A 22,491-nucleotide genomic window follows, 5' to 3' on the forward strand; every position below is an offset into this window, starting at 1 on the left:
GACGAGTTAGGTTGAAATCTGGGAGCACTTAAAATCTTTTTTTCCTGTGCCTAGATCAACAGAGAATGATGGTTTGTGGGAACTTGCTCCTTTTGCTTTATTGGAATGCAGTGGTATAATATTATATAAATTCACTTAATATTGTTTATTACTACTATTTGTGAGGGCAGAGCTACCTTTATGCAGAAGTCCACAGTCAGTCAATATGTGCCAACATTTTCCACTTCTGTGGTATATATTTATTCCATAGCATCCCACAGATCAATCCAGAGACTGGTGGTTATGTCCCTCTGCCAGCAGGTGGAGATAGAGAGAACTTCTGAGGCTCCCTATATGTGGTCATGTGTAGCCACTCAAACCTCAATTCTGTCTATCTAGCAGGTGGTGGTCATAACTTTGCAGCTCTGGTTTGTGGGGGTCCTCACCTATTCCCGTAGGCTGAGTTGAGATTACCTAAGGGTCTGAGGGCTCGCTGGGTGCTGAGCTGGGATACCTGGTGGTGCCGGGTCCCTCCCTTCCACCCTCTCCTGCCGGACCCCTTTGGCAGCATGTGAGTCAGTTACTCTCCTGTTTTTGAGAAGGTAAAAAAAAAAAAAGGAACATTTTGTTGGCACTCACAGTGAGAGGTTTGCTTATTAGGGCAAAGGAAGCCGTTGGGAGAACGTTTCGGAGCGGGCAGGGGGTCCCCCGGTGTGTTTCTCCATGGAGCACGTGCCAGCTCCGTCGGAGTCTGTGAAGCGCTGCTCCCGGTGTGGAATCAGAGAGCAGCGTTGAGAGTATGCTCTGCTTGTTCCTGGGGCTCCCCTGTCCTTGGCGGAGCAGCGCAGGTCCCGAGCTTACAGGCGCCGTTGCTGGGCTCTTCAGGGCGCACTGCATCACGCCCGGCAGCGGCTGATTTTGGCGCCGTTTCTTCCCCTGTGGCTCGAGTGGTTTCAGCCTTGGGTGCCGGACCGCGTGAACGACGGTCAGTGGAAACGAGTGCTACGGGCGCTGATGCGCTATTGGAGGCTGACACGGGGGTAGCGTCGGGGGGGGGGGGTGCTGAGGCATCACACCTCTTTTCCCGCGCTGGTCCTTCCCGCCTCGATACTGCGGGCGCCATTTTGAGTGATCGGGGAACTTCGGCAGGTGCTGTCCAATCTGCTGCAGCAGCGCAGCTTCAGAGTCAGGTTCATTCTGACATTGCTCTGGCGGGTGTCAGTGACTGGGAAGGGGCTGGAGAGCCTTTTTCCTCTGAATTTGTGCTTTTGTTGCACAAGGCCTTTTTACTTAAAAGGTCTGGGGGGGCTCCTTTGGGGGACTCTCCAGAGGACTTGGATACTACCCCTCCCTCGCTACCTAAGCGCCCGTGCATTGTTTCGTGGGATAGCAATTCGATTTCTGTGTGCTCAGGTAGATGACGGCAGGCTATCACAGTTTTCCCAACTATCCCGGACTGAACCTCTGGAGGAGGGTGAGTTGCCGGTTGAAGGGGGAGATGATTCCACGGCTGCACGGTTGTTCCACCAGGAGGAGTTACCTAACCTGATTGTTAAGGCTATGGAGATCTTGAATATATCGGTTCTGGACAGCAGTCTCCCCTCTACTTCTGCCCCCTCAATTATGTCGTGGACTATGCATCCGCCTAGAACTTTTCATGTTCACGAGGCAATGAAAGTTCTCATTGCAGCTCAGTGGGATACGCTTGAGGCAGGACTGCGAGTGGTGAGGGCTATGGCATGCCTCTATCCGCTTCCGGAAGGAGAATGGGAATCCCTGCGCCTCCCCATGGTGGATTCGTTGATCACGGCAGTCACTAAGAAGACTACTTTGCCTGTAGAACGTGGCACCGCACTGAGGGATCCGCAAGACAGGAAGTTAGAATCTTCTTTGAAGATGTTGTTTGAAGTGGCGGCGTTATCTTTGCAAGCTTCGGTCTGTGGGTCTTATGCGGCCAGGGCGTGTCTTTCTTGGGTCCAGAAAGCGGCCTCTTCAGAAGAGCTGGTGGCGGCCTTGCCTTCTATAGAATCATGTCTCGCTTATTTGGCAGATTTGCTGTATGACATTGTTCGGGCATCTGCCAAGGAGATTTCTTTAGCGGTGACAGCTCGCCGCTGGTTATGGCTTCGTCACTGGTCCGCGGGTACGGTCTCTAAATCTTGGCTGGCTCGTTTACCGTTCAGGGGTAAGCTTTTGTTTGGTGAAGACTTGGACAAGAGTGTTAAAGACCTGGGCGATTCTAAGGGACGACCTTACATGCCCATGGTATTGCTTGTTAAACCCAAAGACAAAACCTAAGGGCATAAACTATGTTGTTTATAACTTTACATGTTTTGTACTACTTTGGGTCCTACTGATCTGTACATCTCTTGTGTTATTTTGTTGAGTGGAAACAGTCGGGTGGGCTTATAGGCAGGGAGGGAATACAGGAGTGGAAGGGTTCTTGGGGTTTCATGGCCATATGGAATGTACAGTAAAGAATAATGCATATTTTAATATTGTAAATTGGTTACTACATTGTACCTTGGAGTAGCCTAGTGGTTAGTGCAGTGGACTTTGATCCTGGGGAACTGAGTTCAATTCCCACTGCAGCTCCTTGTGACTCTGGGCAAGTCACTTAACCCTCCATTGCCCCTGGTACAAAATAAGTACATGAATATATGTAAACTGCTTTGAATGTAGATGCAAAACTTCAGAAAGGCGGTATAACAAGTCCCATTTCCCTTCCCTTTCCCTTTGTACCAATAAAATGTATAATAAAGTTACGTACATATATATTGCTTTTTTTGGTGGGTGGGATCGAGCCTGTTGTTAAACATTTACCAACACATCACTGGTTTTGTCCATCAACCAGCAGGTGGATATAGAGAAGTGAAAATTGAGCTGAGACACCTCTCTTGGCATCCAATCCAGCTCCTCACACACTTTTCAGCCTCTAGTTCTGAGTGATTTTCTCATGATCCAGTTGGTCAACTGGTCCCCAGTTAGCTTTGTGGGCGGTTGAGTCTGAGTCATATTTGGAGGTCTTCAGATCCCTGTCTCTGGTGCCCCGTGAATTTACTTCTTCCCTCCCCTGTTTCCTGTGGAGATCTCCTTTCCAGCACAAAAACCTTAAAAAAAAAATAGAGAGAGGAGAAGGAAAGAGGTTTACTGGAAGGCATGGGACAGAGTATCAGTCCTGATTCTGTCTAATCTGGGGTGAGACTTGTGGAGACTATGAGCTTGAGGTGAGCAGCCAGCAGTGGTAAGTCTGACTAAAGTTAGACTCAGAACCACTTGGAGGGCTGCAAGTTCTACTTAGTGCAGAGGAGGAACCCTGACTCACTGTTTGGGACCGTGTGGTGCTTGTGGCAGTCGGGATGAAAGTTGAGTCCCACAGAGACAGTTAAGAGGAAAGGGAATGGGACATGATATACTGCCTTTCTGTGTTTTTTTGCAACTACATGCAAAGCTGTTTACGTAGTATATACAAGTACTTATTTGTACCTGCGGTGATGGATGATTAAGTAACTTGTCCAGAGACACAAGGAGCTACAGTGGAAATTGAACCCAATTCCCCAGGATCAAAGTCCACTGCACTAATCACTAGGCTACTCCTCCACTTAAACAGTGTTCCTGTTGTGGGATCTGCTGGCTGGTGTCAGGGCATTGCAGTGAGTGTAAGCCAGCAATTTCTCGGCAGCACATCTTTGGATTTCGGTCTCTCTGGCAGGGCCAGTGCACAGTTTGATGTAGGAGAGTGCAGGAGTAGGCACCATTTTGTCTGGGCCAACTGGCAGTGAGGAAGACCCTTTGACCATGTGTGGAGGATAGCTGCTATTTTACAAGCTTGGGGCCTGACAGAGCATTCAGGTGCATCAGGATCTTTGTTTTCTTTGGAGTTTATATTATTCTTACACCAGGCGCCTGTTGACTAAAGCAGGGACAGTCAGAATTGATGCATTGTGCCTGAGTTTCTCGCTCCACTGCCCCTCTGACTCCTAAGAGATCTCATTTAGACCTCCAGGAGTGGGCAGATGAAGCTCTTTGCTTCTCCCTCCTTATCTGATATGGTCTCAGTCTATTCAAAGGAGCCATTGTTGAAGGAGCTATTAGAGGAGGGAGAGCTCCCTCCTGAGGAGGGGGATGGCCTGAAAATACTGAGGTGGTTTAATGAGGAGCTGAGTACTCTTATTTCTGAGGCACCGGCAGTACTTTCCATTGAGGAGCCTTCTGCTTTAGCATCAGGAGTTCCATCTTTGTTAATCATGAGGGGAGGTTAGAGGTCGTTCTAAGGCCTTCCTGATGCATCCTGACATTCAGAACCTGACTACAGCAGAATGGGTCACATTGGAATTGGAGATGAGAGTGGGAAGAGCCATGGCTCACCTCTACGCATTAGTTCTGGGGGAGAAAAAGAGAGAAATTGCAGCTTCCCAAAGTGGGCTCCCTTGTTACAGTGGAGACTAAGAAGACTACCTTGCCAATACAAGGGGACATTGCCCTAAAAGACCTACAGGATAGGATGCTAGAAGGTTTACTGAAACAAGCCTTTGAAGTGTCCTCTTTGTGCCTTGAAGCGACAGTGTGCAGCTCGTATGTGCCAAGAGCATGCTTGAACTGGCATCAGCAGTCTGCAATATGAGATGGGCATCGGGTTATGGCACGTCAGCAGCTGTGGTTGCGGCATTGGGCAGCGGATGCAGCATCTAGTTCATTTAGTTAAACTGCCTTTTCAGGGTAAATGCCTGTTTGGAGAAGATTTCAGTTACTTGGTGAAAGAACTGGGGGAAACTATTCCACAGTAGTTGCTGGAGGATAAGCTGAAAGCCCCTGGTAGTCTGTCTTCAGTGGGCACTCAATTTCTGTTTTGAGACAGGAGATGATACCGGCCTGGTAGTCAGCAATATGGTCAGAAGTCCCACTTTCAGGCACGCCAGTCTTCTTTTTGTGCGGACAGGAAGTACATCTTTGAGTCAGTCAGGGTGCTTAATGTCTCCTGAGCTTCACAATGATGCACAGCTAGTCCACTCTTCTCTTCCTCTGGTGAGACGTCTTCAGGAGTTTAGGGACGATTAAATCACATCAGACCAGTGGATTCTTGATATTCTTACAGAAGATTACAAGTTGGAGTTCTCCCGCCCGGTCGCTGCTCTCTTCTTGCAGTCTCCTTGTTAAAAGGGAACCAAGGTGTTCCAGGTTCAGGCTACCGTAGATTCCGTGCTTGCGCTCCGGGCCATTGTTCTAATTCCCCAGGCTGAACAGGGACAAGGGAGATTCTCCATCTACTTCATTGTCCCGAGGAAGGAAGGCACCTTTTGTCCAGTCTTAGATCGCAAAGGTCTAAACTGCTGCCTCCGAGTACCTCGCTTTTGAATGGAAATGCTAAGAGCAGTCATAGCCTCAGTTAAAGCAGGAGAACTTCTCACCGCCCTCGATTTCAAGGAAGCATACTTGTATATATCCTTATGGCCACCGCCTCAGAGGTTTCTACGATTTGTGATGCTGGGCTGTCACTCCAGTTTTTAGGGCTTCTGTCTTTGATCTCACCACAGTATCAAGAATGTTTACCAAGGTTATGGTGGTGGTGGCCTTTCTTTGGTGCCAGGAAATGAGTTCACCCCTGTCTTGATGACTAGCTTATTCATGCTTCGTCCTATTTGAATAGGTCAGTTGGGTTGGGTGATCAAGTTCAAGAAGAGCAGATTAACTCCATTGCAGACGCAAGGGAGAGGATCTTTCTCATGGAAAGGAGGTCGAAGCTGGTTCAACAGATTCATCTCCTTAGTTATGGCAGGCCCAGGGGCTGGGACTACGTCTAGGTTCTACAGTCAATGACATATGTGATGGAAGTGTTGCCATGGGCAAGGGCTCATATGCGGCCTTTACAGGAGTCTCTTCTCAGCTGCTGTTCTCTGGTGTCACAGGAGTATGAGCTTCAGCTTCCTTGGATATTGGTTGCCAGAGTATGCAGTGGTAGTTGTCGCCCAGGAATTTGACCATCAAAGCTTCATAATGGGAGGTGGTGACAACAGATAGTAACATAGTAGATGACGGCAGAAAAAGACCTGCACGGTCCATCCAGTCTGCGCAACAAGATAAACTCACATGTGCTACTTTTTGTATATACCTTACCTTGATTTGTACCTGTCCTTTTCAGGGCACAGACCAGCAAGTCAGGTTTTGGAAGCTCATTACAAGTTCCATCTGGCACAGGGTACCTTATGCGACTTTGCTTCCATTCTGGCAGGGGCTCCAGTCCAAATTTTCTCTGGCAAAGCAATGGCAGTGGCTTATATCAACAAGCAAGGCAAGACCTGTAGCCGTCCATTGGTGGTGAAGGCGACCTCCTTTGTGATTTGGGCGGAGAAAAATCTCTGCTTGTCGGCAGCTCACATCGCTGGTCCTTGAATAAGAAGGCTCTTTCTCAGCAGGCACTTCTTGGACCTGGGAGAATGGGAGCTATTCAGCCTGTTTTCAGCTTATAGTGGACGGTTGAGCTTCTCCACTTCTGAATTTGATGGTGATGAAATGGAATGCCAAACTGCCCAAGTTCTTCAGCTGTCTGAAAGAACTGGGCTCAATGGAGATGGGTGCTCTACTGCAGCCCTGGCTGGAGACATGTCTACTATATGTTTTCCCTCTTTGGTCCACGGTAGGCCGCATGTTGAAAAGGATTGCATTGCACTGGGGTCAGTTCATTCTTGTAGCCCCAGATTGACCCCGGAGGCCAAGATACGTGGTCCTGATTCAACTGCTAGACAGGGATCCTCTCCATCTTATGCAAGTACATGGCCCGCTGAAGCAAGGTCTGGTGCTCATGGAGGTCCCTTTGATCTTACAGCTTAGGCATTGAAAGGCTCGATTGAGAGGAAAAGGCTATTCTGATTCAGTTACTGCTACCTTGCTTTAGGCTTGAAAATGCTCTACCTTTATTTGAGGGTGTGGAGGTCGTTCTGAATGCAAACTTTCTCCCTTCTCTGCTCAGATAACGCACATCCTAGTGTTTCTCCAGGCAGGCCTTCTGAAAAGATTGGCATTGTTTTTTTTTAAAATGTCAGGTTGCGGCTTTGACCTGTTTCAGGGGCTGACTACAGAAGTCTCTTGAGACTCACCTGGATATCGTTTGCTTGGAGCAGACTGCTTGCAGCATCCCTTTCATACACCATGTCCCGAGTGGAACCTTAATTTAGTCCTTCGGGCTCGGCAGAAACCTCCTTTTGAACCACTCCGGAAGGCCTCCTTGAAAGATTTAACGCTAAAGACAGTGTTCTTGGTGGCTGTTGTGTCAGTACGTAGGGTTTCGGAGCTGTAGGCTCTCTTGTCTAGATTTCTTTCTCTGCTTTTCGGAGATAGGGGTCTCCCCCTGTGCATGGTTCCTTCTTTCCAAAAGTGATATCAGCATTTCATCTCAACCAATCTGTGGAGCTTCCGTCCTTTCATAAAGAGGACGAAGAGGCTCAGTATCCTTCCTTGAAACTTCTCAATATGCTTAGAGTCATCATTAGATTTCTGGAAGTCACGAATAAGTTTTGCACATTGGATAGACTTTGTGCTTTTTGTTAAATAGAGGTTTGCCTCATGGCTTACAAGTTCACAATTTCTAGATGGCTGAAAGAGACTATCGTGTCAGCTTATTTAGTTGAGGGGAAGCAGGTTCTTCATGCCTGACGAAGATTTTTTGAAACCCTGCAGAGTCGAACTCGTGATGGATTCTGCTACACGAGAGAGCTGATTAACGCCAAAAGAAGTTGTTGTCGGGTGTAGTGCACACACCCGACTGCACTGAGATAAGTGCACCTTTATTTAACAATAAGAAATGATTTAGCTAACAAGCTTTTTTTTTTTTTGTATTTTTTGAAAATAATTTTCATAAGAAGATAGGGTATAAGTATGATAGACGGTATAGCACTATGTAATAATGATATATCAACAGCGTAGTGTTTATAAAGTATTACTTTAGCTGATATCCCTCTTGGGAACGTTGGACACGGTATATTCAGGTTCAGTATATAAATATGTCATCAAATGCTTTTAGCATAACGTGTTTATGAACCAGACCAGCAGATGTTGTAGTATGATTTAAATAATTATGATTGGAAGTGTATGAGTGTTAATATATTTATGTGAAATAATTTGAGGTTTTTTTTTTTTTGTTCATTGAGGATGTGGCTAGATAGATATTCTTCATCCTTTTTTTATTTGTGAGTATTTTGTCACGGTTTGGATTGGGAGCACAGGTTTTGCTCACATTTCATTTGACAATTTTCAGTGATCGAGAAACGTATTCACTCTTAGGAACAGGTTTTTAGCTTTGAGTACTGTTCCGCTTGGGTGAGTTAAAACTCTGAGAATGTTTCCTTCATATGAAAATATTTTTTCTTTATCATTTGTTGTTCTTCTAGTATATAAGATCTTTCTGCCCATATACCTCTTTGATTGCTTTTATCACTCTGGATAGTGTGCATATGGCATGTCAAGGGATAGGTTTATCAAATTTTATTTCCCCTTAAATATAGAAGGGTTAACTGTCCTAGTCTTAATAAATTATGTTCTAAAGCAGCTGCAGTACACCTGGGCATGAGGAGGATTGTGACAGCAGTTTCATAGGCTGGCTCTTAGTCAAATGAAATTTATCAAGGCCTGGCTTATAATGTATAGTCTCTTCCTGCTTCACAGCTAGAAAGAAAACACGAGTCATGCTGAATATGTATTAAAGTTATATTAAAAAAAAAAGCACTTTACTGGAAATTCCTATAATCTTTCCACCTAGTGATTAATAGAAATCAAACAAAATAAAACATGGAAAAGAAAATAAGATGATACCTTTTTTATTGGACATAATACATTTCTTGATTAGCTTTCGAAGGTTGCCCTTCTTCAACAGAAAAATAAAAAAGGTATCATCTTATTTTCTTTTCCATGTTTTATTTTGTTTGATTTCTATTGATAACCTTTAAGAGTGGACTAACACGGCTACCACACCTAGTGATTTGAAATCATAAAATGGATTTGATTTCTATTGGTTTATGGAGGAGAAAGTGTTAATTATGAACTTTGCTAGCATCACAAAGCCTTATTTGGTAGACCCTCTGTTATTCAGAGCTCTCGGGTCCTGCTCATACCTGTTGATGTAGACAGTGTAATAAACATAGTGAAGTTGGTGAGCCAGCTTGTAGAGAATTTTATTTGATACTTTATTGCCCCCTGCTGGATTGGCAAGGTCTACACAGTATGCTTTTAACTTGGGAGTTTCTTTTAAAATAGTTTTTTGAATATCCTACCACCTTTAGCAAATTTAGTGGCACAAAAATATTTCTGTTCATGTTTAAGTGTTTTCTCTTTGTCTCACTTGTATGAACATATCAGAAAATTAAAAATGAAAATAAACCAATGAGAACTCCACTGAAGCTGAAGGGGAATTCATCTCTTTTAGAGCTAGGACTCTGCCTTGTTTACTTCCCTGTTTACTGTGGAACGACATATTAACCTGGAAGCTAAGAGCATCGACTATAAACAAATTATTGCAAACATTATTAAAAGAAACAAAAAAACAAATATAACAGCTATGAGCACTGTTACTTAGGGCCCAGTAACTCTTTGGTGAAGATCTGAAAAAGCTAGTGAATGACCTATTAGAGGTCAGGCCTCAACAACTCTTTACTCATATACATCACCTTGCACGGGGGGGGGGGGGGGGGGGGGGGGGGGTAGTTCTGACTTGAAGGACAGAGACAGATTCCATTTTGACAGGTGAGCCTGCAGCTCTCTTAGTGGAACCTAAGGCTCAGAAGGACTTGCCCTTTTGAGAGGACCCAGAGGGCAAGGTATTCTGAAATCTCAATTTCCTTGATGTCTGTTAAGAGTCCAAAATGAGGGTCAACCAGAACTCTTGGTGGTGCAGATGGTTGGCAGACTCTCCCTGTTCTACCCTGATTGGGTCCACATCACCTTCAACTAGTGGGTTCTGGAGGTGGTTCACCGTGGGCATGCACTGGAGTTCGCCGAACCTCTTTCTGATTTTCTTTATGGTGCCCTATGCAGTTCCTCCTCAAAAGAGGAGTAATAAAGGTCACCTTTCATTGGTCGCTGATTTGGGGGGCGGTAGAGCAGGTTCCCTGTCTGGACGAGGGGAAAGGCTGTTTTCATCTATTTCATTGTTTCCAAGAGAGGTGGCTCTTACAGACCCATCCTGGATTTCAAGGGGCTCATTGTCTTCTCACAAGTCCCCCATTTTCTTTTTTCAACAAGAGAGAGACCTTAAAAGGCAGAGGAGAGAAATATGGTACCCTTCACACGGGAACCACTCATAGAAAAACAAGAGGAGTATAAAGGAAAAGCCCAAGTTCGAGGACTTAGAATATTTTATATTTCTGTCTCATTTATTTGGCCTGAAGAAAGGTATGTACTGTATTTTGGGGGTGGGGGTGAGAGGAGAGGTGGGAGATTCTCATACTTTTGTCATTTTTGCTTTGCGTCTTCTTATTCACACTAGTTTAAGCTCCAAACTCGGTCTCCCCTATCCCCTTTATTTTCTTTTAGGTGCTCAGTTCTGCTCTTTTATTGTTTACTTCCAGGTAAAGAGACAGGCACCTTATACATTTTATTTTGTTCAGTGGCTTCAGTGAGAGGAGGAGTGGCCTAGTGGTTAGAGCAATAGTCTTGAAATCCAGAGGTGTCCGGTTCAAATCCCACTGCTGCTCCTTGTGATCTTGTCAAGTCACTTAACCCTCCATTGCCTCAGGTACAAACTTAGATTGTGAGCCCTCCTAGGACAGAGAAATATCCAGTATACCTGAATGTAACTCACCTTGAGCTACTACTGAAAAAGGTGTGAGCAAAATCCAAATACATATAAACATCCTTTTTTGCACAGTTCTTACTTTGAAGGCTACTATAGCACTCCCCTGGGATCCAATTTCCAAAATATTCTTGCCAGGCTTTCCTCTTAGGAACTTAAGTTCAGTCCTTATCAAAGAGAGGAGGGAGTATAGGGCTATATATATATATGGAGTGTGGAAGTCTGAGTGGTACACAATGGAGAATAAGTTAAGAATATTCATGAAGCAGCAAAGAAACTATGGCACGGATGTAAAGTGGTGCAGCAAGGCAGTAAAACAGCAAAAGTAGAGGCTGACAAATGCGCAAACCAATAGGGAGATAATATCAAAAACCAGTTTATTCAGAATATTCATATCAATATCAAGGAATAAACTGGTTTTTGATATTATCTCCCTATTGGTTTGCGCATTTGTCAGCCTCTACTTTTGCTGTTTTGCTTTGACTTTCCGTGGAGGCTCTTCCTGTCTTCTTGGATTTGCAGCAAGGCAGTAGCCAGACCCAGAGGGATGCTAGATGCACAGGAAGTGGCTTAACTAGCAGAAAAGGGTCACTAGTGAGGCCTCACTTGGCAGGTGGGGGTAATTTTATAAAGGGTGCTTATGTGCATTTTGAAAATAAGCATCCAAAATCAGTTCTGTTAGTGCACAAAAGGTGTAAATCTAGGTGCACTATGTATGGATGCATATATTTTGAAACGGTGTGCCACATATCGTATCCCTCATGCTGCCCCATCTACACCCCCAGGAGTGCCTATGAACTGTACTTGAATAAATGTGCTTGGAAAATGTTTTGGAAAATTACCTTTATTTTATAGAGTTCTAGAAGCAGTACCTCAAAAAGATTCAGGACAGAGTAGCATAGTAAATGTCTGCATATAAAGACCTGCATGGTCCAAGGCTGCTGAGAGGGGTGGGGGGGAGATTCCCCGGCACATCGGCAAGATTTCTGGTGGCACTGGAAGACAGAAGAAGGCTCAGGCATGCTGCTGCTGAATTGGTCTCCTGCTTGTGTGTGTACTGGCCAGGACCCAGATCACGCTACTGCGTTGTCTTCTCTGCTTCCGCAGGTCCATCTTTCTGCCTTGTTTTGCTACCTCCTGACATCATGTGGCATTGTGTTCCATCATGGGAGAGGACATGGCAGAAAAGGGAGGATCTGCAGAGGCAGAGGAGTTAACGCATTAACCCTTACCCAGGTCCTGGATGGCCGGCGACACACATGAGCACAGGAGGAGAGAAGACAGACTATTGTCGACTGAGGGAGCTGTGCAGATGCTGAGGATTAAGCAGCACTGCACTGAAACATCCAGGATCGGAATTGAGGTGTCAATGGGAGCCGGGCTGAGTGCACACAGCATTAGTGTTGTTCGGGACATGAGCCCAGGCCGAGGCCTAGTATAGGATTTTGGCCAAGGCCTAGGGTAGACCGAACAGGCCCTATGCACCACCCCAGCCACCAAGCCCTCGCACTCACACAACAGCCAACAGACACCACCAGAAAATGGGAGCTAGAGCATTCAGGCGGGCCTCACGGCCGATCGGGAACCCACTCGCGCAGAGTCCAAGAAAGCGGGCCTCATGGCTGACCAGAAACCCAGTCACACTCTGGGAAGGGAGAAAGAACAACAAAGGGTTCCCCATGGAACTGGAGCACAAGCAGCGCACACAGTGCAGGGTAGAGACACAAGGGAAGGGGTGAGAGGCAGAAGCCTCTAAAGGTATACACAAGGCTGTGCCATAAGGCGATCAAGCATACAAGAAGTCCCAGAAGGGAACACTCTAGGCTGTACCATACAGCACTCAAGGGAACTAGGCTGCACCTACTGAATACAAAGATACAGGAAGCCCCACAAGGGAACACACTAGGCTGAATCATACAGCACACAAAGGTAAACTACCTATAAGAATACACAAAGCTGGCCCCACAGGAGTGGAAGTGAACAAAGCAAGTCTGTGGTAAGCAAGGAAGCCCATTGGTTAATCTCTGATTCCACTCTCCAAAGCAGCCGTCATTCCTATACACTAAAAAAAAAAAAAAAAAAAAAAAGGAAACCTAGGAGCTGCTTCTCATTGCCGTTTTTACAGCTGTTTCCACTGGACAGAAGGAGGGGGGGAGACACACAGACCCTGCAACTGGGAGGGGGGGACCCTGCAACTGGGAGGGGGGGACCCTGCAACTGGGAAAAAGGGAGGGGGGACCCTGCAACTGGGAGGGAGGGAGGGAGGGGGGGGGACACCCCTGCAAATGGAAGACATACCGTGGGGGGGTGACCCTGGAACTGGGAGAGAGGGGGGACCCTGGCACATACTGTCATTCTCACACACACACTCGCACCCAGTCTCACTCTCTCTCTGTCACACACACACACACACACACACACACACACACACACACACACACACTCGCACATTCACACTCTCTCAAACATACACACTCAGAGGAAAACCTTGCTAGCGCCCGTTTCTTTTAAAACAGACTTATGCTCATTGTTTTTATGATAAGCCTATGAGTATTCTATGATTTTTAAGGTAATGTGTTTTCTTTTGAATTATTGGTCATTTTCTGGAATAGTATAAATTACAATAAATAAGTAATAGGAACAGGTTTAAGAGGTTGTAAAAATAGCACTAGGAAATGAGGGGGATGTGAAGGCATTGGTTTAAATATTGTAAAGGACCAAGGAAAGTTATGGATAACTACTACTACTACTATAAATCATTTCTATAGCGCTACCAGTCGTACGCAGCGCTTTACAATTGAACATGAAGAAAAGACAGTCCCTGCTCAAAAGAGCTAATATCCTGCAGGCAGTCTAGCTTGTAGAGCTAACAACTGGGATATATGCTAAGCTATGGAAAAATGAGCAGATTGGGTGGAAAATGAGCAGATTTGGGTGGGTTAGTTGGTCTTGATCTACTGTAAAAGAATGTATATTGTCAACCATATAACAGGCTAAAACAGGCATTGCCTCTTTTTTTCTAAAGCATATTGTAATTGTTTCATGCTTGCCCTTTCAGGTGACCGAATTATAAAAGTCAATGGTGAAAGTGTTATTGGAAAGACATATTCTCAAGTAATTTCTTTAATTCAAAACAGGTAAGAAAAATATTTATGACAATAGCAATACAGTTTTATGTAAAAATTAGCACTTTGTAACTTTTGAATTCATAAATGAACAGAAGCTGACACAACATCTTTCTACAAATTTTAATAAGTTATGATTTATTTGCAGAGTTTAGCAGGTGCAAAAGTTTGGACTTACTTTTGGTTGATTCATTATTACGTCTTGAAAAAAAATTAATACTCAAAAAGTTGATTTACTCATTAATCCTTCAGTTAGGTGAAAGCAGTTCCACAGTAGAATACAGTTTGAAGTGTTCGGAACAATGTACAGCTACATTGTACAAATCGATTGCAAAAGCCAGGCTGCGGAGGAAGAGGACATGACTTGAGGTGCTCCTGCTCTTCTCCTTTTATAATGATTAGTGAATGATCCAGCAAGGGAGAAGAGAGGGAGAAAGAGCTGTATGTGTGCATTAGGGAGAGCCAGATAAGAGAGCTGTAGGGTATGTGCCTTGGGGAAGAGGAAAAAAGAGTTGTGAGGATGTGTCTTGGTTGAACTCGAGAGCTGGGAGGAACAGAAAGAGAAAGGTGTGGGGTCTTACTGGGGACTGGGGAGAGAGAACTGAGAGGGGCAGAAAGAGGGAAAATAACCTTGGTGGCTGGGGGGAAAAAGGAGATGGACAGAAATGGGGGGGGGGGGGGGGGCGGTGACCACAATGGAGAAGGGAGCAGAGAAAGCTAGGGGAATGCCTATTTTATTTTCTTAAGAGAAGCATATGTCCATTTTGGGATGTTCTCTGAAGAAATGTAATTTTTTTGGGTTTCTCGGTGAGATTTTGTGTTAGACTTGCTGTTTTGGCCAGCTACCACAGATCTCGGTTCAGAGTGGGGTTGATCGATGAAGGGTAAGAATTTCTATATTTTTAAAAATATTCTATTTCACAATTTTATAGTGCTTTTGTTTGTAGGAATATATGTTTTTAAATTAAATTGAAAACAAATTCATCTGGAAACTGATATTGTCTTACTTGTTCCAAAAAGAGCAATCAAATAGTTTCTCATTTTGAAGTAGTATTGCACAAATATTTGATGCCATCTCATCATTCAGAGATTTTGACTTCACCACTTCAGGATTCTAGGGAGTATGCCATAAAGGGTGTTTATTTTATAAGTGACTTGGATATGTAGAACAGTATTTCCTTGTCATCAAGCAGATGAAGCCATTATGTATGGGTTATGTCCATCAACCAGCAGGGGAGATAGAGAGCACTCAAACTTTCACAGTGCCCTCTTGGCCAGCTAGCTCCACTGCCTCTTCAGTATTCTCTATCTCCCCTAGCAGGGTGGCTGCAGCTTGTTCGAGCTCCAGAAAAATCTGCCGGGAGGTGGTTCCTGGCTTGCCAGTTGTTAACAGGGGTGTTGGAGGCTATAGCAGCCTCACTTTAAAGGCACATAGGTTAGCCCTTTCCCTGCCTTACCCATACCTCTGTGGATGTGGACATATTGCCTTGCTTTCCCTGTCCTTACCCACCAACAGTGGATGCAGGCATATAGGTTCGCCCTTTCCCTGCCTTTCCCACTCATCTGAGCCTCCGGAGTCTTCAATACCTCTGCTTTCCTCACAGCTTAAAAAAAAAAAAAAAAAAAAAGCACGTCGCGTTTTTAAACGCAGAGACGCTGGAACAGAGGTTTTTGACCTGATTTTCAGCAGGATCGTAGTTGTACACTAGATCCTTTGAGGTAAGAGTGTTTTCCAACTCCTCCGGGGTGGGCCCGCGATCGGGGCGATTTTGGCGCGAAACCGCCATTTTGGATTTTACCGCCGTTTTTCGGCGATGGCTGCGGACAATGTAAAGCGCTGTTCCACTTGTGGTAAGCGCAAATCAGCAGCAGGGCTCTGTAAATCGTGCTGTACTGGCGTAGGAGCCGGCCCGAGCATGGCGAGCGATGTTTCTTCCCGCTCTGAGCTGGCAGCGGGCGCCATTTTGCTTACACCACATGGTGCGGCCTCCGTGGACACGGAGAGACCTGAGCCGGGTGGGGCACCTCGAGATGAGGTTATTTCAGGAGTGGCTAGCACCGGACAGGATTTGGGTGCCCAGGGTGAGATTTTCTCCCCGGATTTTGTGCTTTTGCTGCATAAAGCATACATGATGAAAAGAGCCCTTCCTCAAGGGTTGCCTGAGGCTCCTCTGATGGCCCCCCCCCCCCCGATGGATTCTGGCCTGGGACTGCCCAGTGAGGCTTTTTTCCTGGATGCGTGGCCTAAAGATAAGCGTAGAAGGGTTAATTCCCCTTCAGATTGTGGTGCACCTTCCCCCCCCCGTGGTCGGGGTGTGAGGATTCGGAGAACTCTGACAGACGTTCTTGGTCTGAGGAACCAGAGTCAGGTGCGGATTTACCACAGGATCTGGATGATCCCTCCGCGTTGAGGATTTTCCACCGTGATGAGCTGCCAGCGCTTATTTCAGATACCCTGCAGGCCGTCTCGATTGAAGATCCTGACAGTGGCATGGCCTCCTCGGGTAATCCCAGGATGGCTAGTACCAAGAAAGCTGCTCGGGCCTTCCCTTTGCATGACTCCATCCTAGAGCTTGTTTCGGCTCAGTGGGCTGACCCCGAGGGACCTTTGAGAGTTTCCAGGGCTATGGGGCAGTTATACCCTCTGCGTGAGGGACATATGGCTCGTTTTCAAATGCCTACAGTGGATGCCCTAGTCACTGCGGTGACAAAGAGAACTACCCTCCCTGTTGAAGGAGGTGTTGCCCTGAAGGATGTTCAAGACCGTAGGCTGGAAACAGCATTGAAACGGTCCTTTGAAATTGCAGGTCTCACTGTTCGGGCGTCTGCATGCAGCTGTTAAGCTGTTAGAGCCTGCCTAGCTTGGCTGCAACAGGCAGTGGCTCAGCCCGGAGATGGAGCGGAGCCCTTCTTGGATGTGGCTCCGCGGATGGAGGTGGCCTTGTCCTTTCTGGCTGATGCCCTTTATGACCTTGTCAGAGCTTCGGCTAAACAAATGGCAGTAGCAGTGGCGGCTCGCCGTCGTCTGTGGCTACGACACTGGGCAGCGGACATGGCCTCTAAGCAAAGGTTGGTGAAGATGCCTTTTCAAGGACTTCTCCTATTTGGTGAGGAGTTGGAGAAAATTGTGAAAGGCCTGGGTGATCCAAAACCCCAGCGCTTGCCCGAAGATAGGCAGAGGCCTTCCTCTAAGGGCCAGGCAGTCCATTCCTCGTACAGACCTCGCTTCCGTGAAGCTAGAAGGTACCGCCCGGGGCGTTCTGCTGGGTTCACTTCATGTGCCCGTGGTCAGCAGAGGAACTCCTTTCGCTCGGACAAGCGTTCCGCAGCCGGTGGCTCAAGACCAGGAGTTCAGGGGTGACCCTCTCAATGATGGTGCACCGGCCCTCTCCTTGATGCCTGTCATCGGAGGACGGCTTTCCCTCTTTGTCGAGGAGTGGGCCAAGATTTCCTCAGATCAGTGGGTTCTGGACCTGATCAGAGATGGATACAGAATAGAATTCAACGCCCCAGTAAGAGACGTGTTTGTGGAGTCCCGATGCGGTTCTGCCGTCAAACGGGTGGCGGTGGAGGAGACTTTACAAGGTCTGATTCAGTTAGGGGCAGTGACCCCGGTGCCTCCCGCCGAGCAAGGCTGCGGCCGATACTCCATCTACTTTGTGGTGCCGCGAAAAGGTGGGTCCTTTCGCCCTATTCTGGACTTAAAAGAAGTGAACAAGTCCCTGAGAGTGCGGCATTTCCACATGGAATCCCTGCGCTCCCGTCATTGCGGCGGTACAGCCAGGAGAGTTTCTCACGTCTCTAGACCTGATAGAAGCTTACTTGCACATACCGATTTGGCCCCCGCACCAGAAGTTTCTGAGGTTTGCGGTGTTGGGAAAACATTTCCAGTTCAGGGCCTTGCCTTTTGGCCTCGCCACAGCTCCCCGAACCTTTTCGAAGGTAATGGTGGTAGTAGCTGCTTTTCTCAGGCGAGAAGGTATCAGGGTTCACCCGTACCTAGACGACTGGCTCATCAGAGCAGACTCTGCAACAGAGAACTTACAAGCTACAGCCAGAGTGGTCTCAGTACTGCAATCTCTAGGCTGGGTCGTCAATATGGCCAAAAGTCACCTGTCCCCTTCACAATCTCTAGAGTTTTTGGGGGCCAGGTTCGACACAGTCTCGGGCTATGTGTTCCTACCCGAGCTAAGGCGGTGCAAGCTTCAGAATCAGGTCTGTCTGCTCCTGAGGATGCCCCGCCCGCGAGCTTGGGACATTGTCCAGCTGCTGGAATCGATGACAGCCACGATAGAAGTGGTACCCTGGGCGAGAGCGCACCTGAGACCTCTACAGTATTCCCTACTCCGTAGATGGTCTCCTATTTCTCAGGATTACCAATGCAGACTTACTTGGCTCCCTGCGGCCCGACTCAGCATGGAGTGGTGGCTCTCGGACAGCATGCTGCGGCGAGGAATGCCGCTGACGCTCCCCGTTTGGTGCTTGGTGGTAACAGATGCCAGCCTGAAGGGCTGGGGCGCACATTGCAAGGGGAAGCATGCCCAGGGTCTATGGACACCCGAGGAGTCGGAGTGGTCCATCAACCGCCTAGAGTTGAAAGCGGTGTTTCAGGCGCTTCTGGCCTTTCAACTGACCCTGGAAGGATTGGCTGTCAGAGTGATGTCGGACAACACGACAACGGTGGCCTATATAAATCGACAAGGCGGAACAAGGTGCAGAGCACTAGCCGCGCAGGCCGAACTGATTAGCCACTGAGCCGAGGTGCATCTTCAGTGTCTGTCGGCAGCTCATATTGCAGGTCAGAGCAATGTGCAGGCCGATTATCTGAGCAGGCATCAGATCGATCCAGCAGAATGGAATCTGGCAGACGAAGTTTTCCTGCAGCTCTGTGCCAAATGGGGCAAGCCCGTGATGGATCTAATGGCGACAAGTGCCAATACCAAAGTCCCGTGCTTCTTCAGCAGATGGAGAGATCCTCGCTCGGCGGGGTTGGATGCCTTGGCTCAACCCTGGCCTCCGGGTCTTCTTTATGTGTTTTCCCCATGGCCCTTGATAGGGCGCCTGCTCTTGCGGATTCGGCTGCACCCAGGAGAAGTGGTCCTCATCGCCCCGGATTGGCCAAGGAGACCTTGGTATGCAGACCTCCGACAGATGCTCCTGGAGGCTCCTCTGCCGTTACCTCTGGTACCGAACCTGTTGACTCAGGGACCGGTAGCCATGGAGGACGCCGGCCGCTTTGGTCTTACGGCATGGCTATTGAGAGGGCGCAATTGAGGGATAAAGGTTATTCCAATAAAGTTATTTCCACTCTCCTGCAAGCCCGCAAGCGGTCCACTTCCGTGGCTTATGCCAGGATTTGGTGCCTGTTTGAGTCTTGGTGTGCTTCCAGAGCCATTGCTCCAATGCGGGCTCCTGTCTCGCCGATTCTGGACTTTTTGCAGGAAGGTGTACAAAAAGGCTTGGCCTATAATTCCCTGCGGGTGCAGGTGGCAGCGTTGGCCTCCCTTTGTGGTAAGGTGGAAGGCGTGTCTTTGGCTGCTCACCCAGATGTGGCACGGTTTCTTAGAGGGGTGCTTCGGCTCCGACCTCCAGTGCGAGCACCCTGTCCTGCTTGGAACCTGGGGCTAGTTTTGAAAACCCTGCAGGCATCTCCTTTTGAGCCGCTTCGGCGAGCATCGGAGAAAGATTTGACACTGAAGGCCGTTTTTCTGGTGGCCATTACCTCGGCGAGACGGGTGTCAGAGCTCCAGGCGCTGTCCTGTAGAGACCCATTTCTGCAATTTTCAGAGTCCGGAGTCACGGTTCGGACCGTGCCTTCCTTTATGCCTAAGGTGGTTTCAGCCTTTCACCTAAACCAGCCTATTTTCTTGCCCTCTTTTTCAGAGGAAGAGTTTCCAGAACCTTTTGGATGTGCGCAGGACTCTGCTGCAGTATCTGCGAGTTACTAACTCTTTCAGGACTTCTGATCATCTGTTTGTTTTGCTATCCGGTTCTCGCAGAGGGTCTCCAGCGTCTAAAGCCTCTATTGCCCGCTGGCTCAAAGAATCTATCTTTTCAGCTTATCTGCTGGCCGGCAGGGTTCCGCCTGTAGCCTTTAAGGCACATTCTACTAGAGCGATTTCTTCCTCTTGGGCTGAAACTGGAGCACTCTCTCTTCAAGAGATATGCAGTGCAGCAACATGGGCTTCTAAGCTCTCCTTTGCCCGACATTACAGGCTGGATGTGGCTGCCAGGAGGCATGCGCGTTTTGGTGCACAAGTGCTAGCGCGTGGTGTGGCTTGTTCCCACCCTATCTAGGGATTGCTTTGTTACATCCCATACGTAATGGCTTCATCTGCTTGATGACAAGGAAGGGAAAATTAGGTTCTTACTTTGGTAATTTTCTTTCCTTTAATCATAGCAGATGAAGCCATGAGCCCTCCCTGTATGATTGTCTGTATGCTGTGAATCTGTTTTTCAGGTTCTGTTCTAATTTCCTGAAGTTCCTTTCTTGGGAGAAAGTTGGAAAACAATCTTAAGGATTCATGTTCAGTTTAAATTTAGGAGGATGTGTTCATTCCCTCCAGCATGCTTTTTTTTGGAGGATGTGTTGATTCTCTCCAGGAGGCGCGTGTGTTCCCCTCCAGTTCAATAAATAGGAGGATGAGTTCATTCCCTCCTTTATGAGTTCATGCCCTTGTGATGGGCCATCGTTCGCTGTGAGGAAAGCTCTTGTGATTCCCATTGCGGTTTGCCATACTGCTTTGGAAGCTTCAAATACTGAAGAGGCAGTGGAGCTAGCTGGCCAAGAGGGCACTGTGAAAGTTTGAGTGCTCTCTATCTCCCCTGCTGGTTGATGGACATAACCCATACGTAATGACTTCATCTGCTATGACTAAAGGAAAGAAAATTACCAAGGGAAGAACCTAATTTTCCCTTACACACCCAATTTGACATTTTTAAAACTGACTTGGGGGTGTATTCTCATTAAGTGATCCTTTTATTAAGCTGCAGTAAAAAGTGGCCTTATCGCGCCCTTACATGTGTTTTTTCCCTCGCATGTTAAAGCCATTTTTTTCACAGCTGGAAATTGGCTGATTTTCTACTTTTCCTATTAATGGACAAACACTAATGTTACTCTTAGTGTGCAGCCATTAAAACAAAATTACTACTTCCTTGTCATCATGGAGATGAATCCATTATGAATGGGTTGTGTCCATCAACCAGCAGGGGAAGATAGAGAGCACTGAAAAACCATAGTGCCTCATGGCCAGCTAGCTCCATTTGCCTCTTCAGTATTTTCTATCTCCCCAGCAGGGTGGATGCAGCTTATTCAGGCCCTTTCAGAAATCTGCTTGGGGTGGCTCCTGTGGTTTGGCCAGTTGTAGCAGGGGTGTTGTGGCTGGTGGTGCCCACTTTAAAGGCACATAGGTTCGCCCTTTCCCTGCCTTACCCGGCCCCCGATGTGGAGGTAGACACATAGGTTTGCCCTGTCCCTGTCTTTTCCCACACTCTCCTTTGTGGATGCAGGCACATTGGTTTGTCCTTTCCCACTCTACTGATCCTCCGGAGTTTGAAATTTGCCTCTATTGCTGTTGCCTCTAACTTTCCTCACAGCGTAAAAAAAAAAAAAAAAAAGTTGCGTCGCGCTTTGGCGCTGCGATTCCAGAAAAGAGGTATTCTTCTGATTGTGCAACGTGACCGGAGCTCTGGGACTAGGTCTGGTGAGGTAAGAGCATTTTGTAGCTCCTCCGGGCAGGGCCCGCGATCGGGACGTTTTTGGTGCGAATCCGCCATTTTGAATTTTCCACCATTTTTCGGCGATGGCTGCAGAGGTTGTTAAGCGCTGTTCCCGTTGTGGCAAGTGCAGATCAGCAGCAGGGCTCTGTAAATTGTGCTCTTCAGACGTCAGAGCCAGCACGAGCATGGCGAGCGATGTTTCTTCCCGCTCAGTGGAGCTGGCAGCGGGCGCCATTCAAACCCCTCCGCTTCATTATCAATTCATGCTTAAATCAACAATGAGTGTGATATTATATACTTGATTATGGTTTTTCTGTGGTGTTTCTGGGACATAGACCATAGAAGTCCGCCTGGGCTTATCCTTATGTTCCAACTGCTGGAGTTGCCCTCGAAGCCCACTCCAGCCTATTCATCTTCTCATTTGTGGGACACTGATCGTAAAAGTCTGTCCAGCACTGTCGTCATGTTCCATCCACTAAAGTAGCTTTCTAAACCCTTTCAAACCCATCCTAAACCAGATTGCCATATATGAGACACAGACCGTACAGGTCTCCCGGTATCGGCCCTAGTTCATCACAGAAGAGTCGCCATCTAAGTGTCACTCGACACATCCACACACAAGCCACCATTTAAGTTTAGGTTTTTTATAACTTCCATTTTCTAATTAGAGATTCTCTGTGTTCATCCCATGCCGTTTTGAATTTCATCACCATTTGTATCTCTACACCTCCTTAATGGAGACTTTCTGCATCTTTGCTGTTAAAGCAAGGAGGAGGAGACAGCACTCAAAGAACTTGGTACTCAGTAGGTGAGAGGCCGGCGCAAGTGCAGCGTACACTTCCACGTGAACCCCACAAGAACTGATTCTGTCCCCACGGGAGCCCTGCG

The 22,491-nt window shown here is 47.2% G+C and overlaps 1 protein-coding gene across 1 annotated transcript in view; it reads left to right on the forward strand.

Annotated features, from left to right (window-relative positions):
- ARHGAP21 (Rho GTPase activating protein 21) overlaps window positions 1-22,491 on the forward strand; it is a 546,622-nt gene that overhangs the window by 260,486 nt on the left and 263,645 nt on the right. The window contains 1 exon segment of the mRNA XM_030199291.1: window positions 13,818-13,896. Coding sequence (XP_030055151.1) covers window positions 13,818-13,896 — 79 coding nt within the window.

Source organism: Microcaecilia unicolor, chromosome 1, assembly GCF_901765095.1.
Source record: "Microcaecilia unicolor chromosome 1, aMicUni1.1, whole genome shotgun sequence".
In the NCBI taxonomy this organism is placed as follows: Eukaryota; Metazoa; Chordata; class Amphibia; order Gymnophiona; family Siphonopidae; genus Microcaecilia; species Microcaecilia unicolor.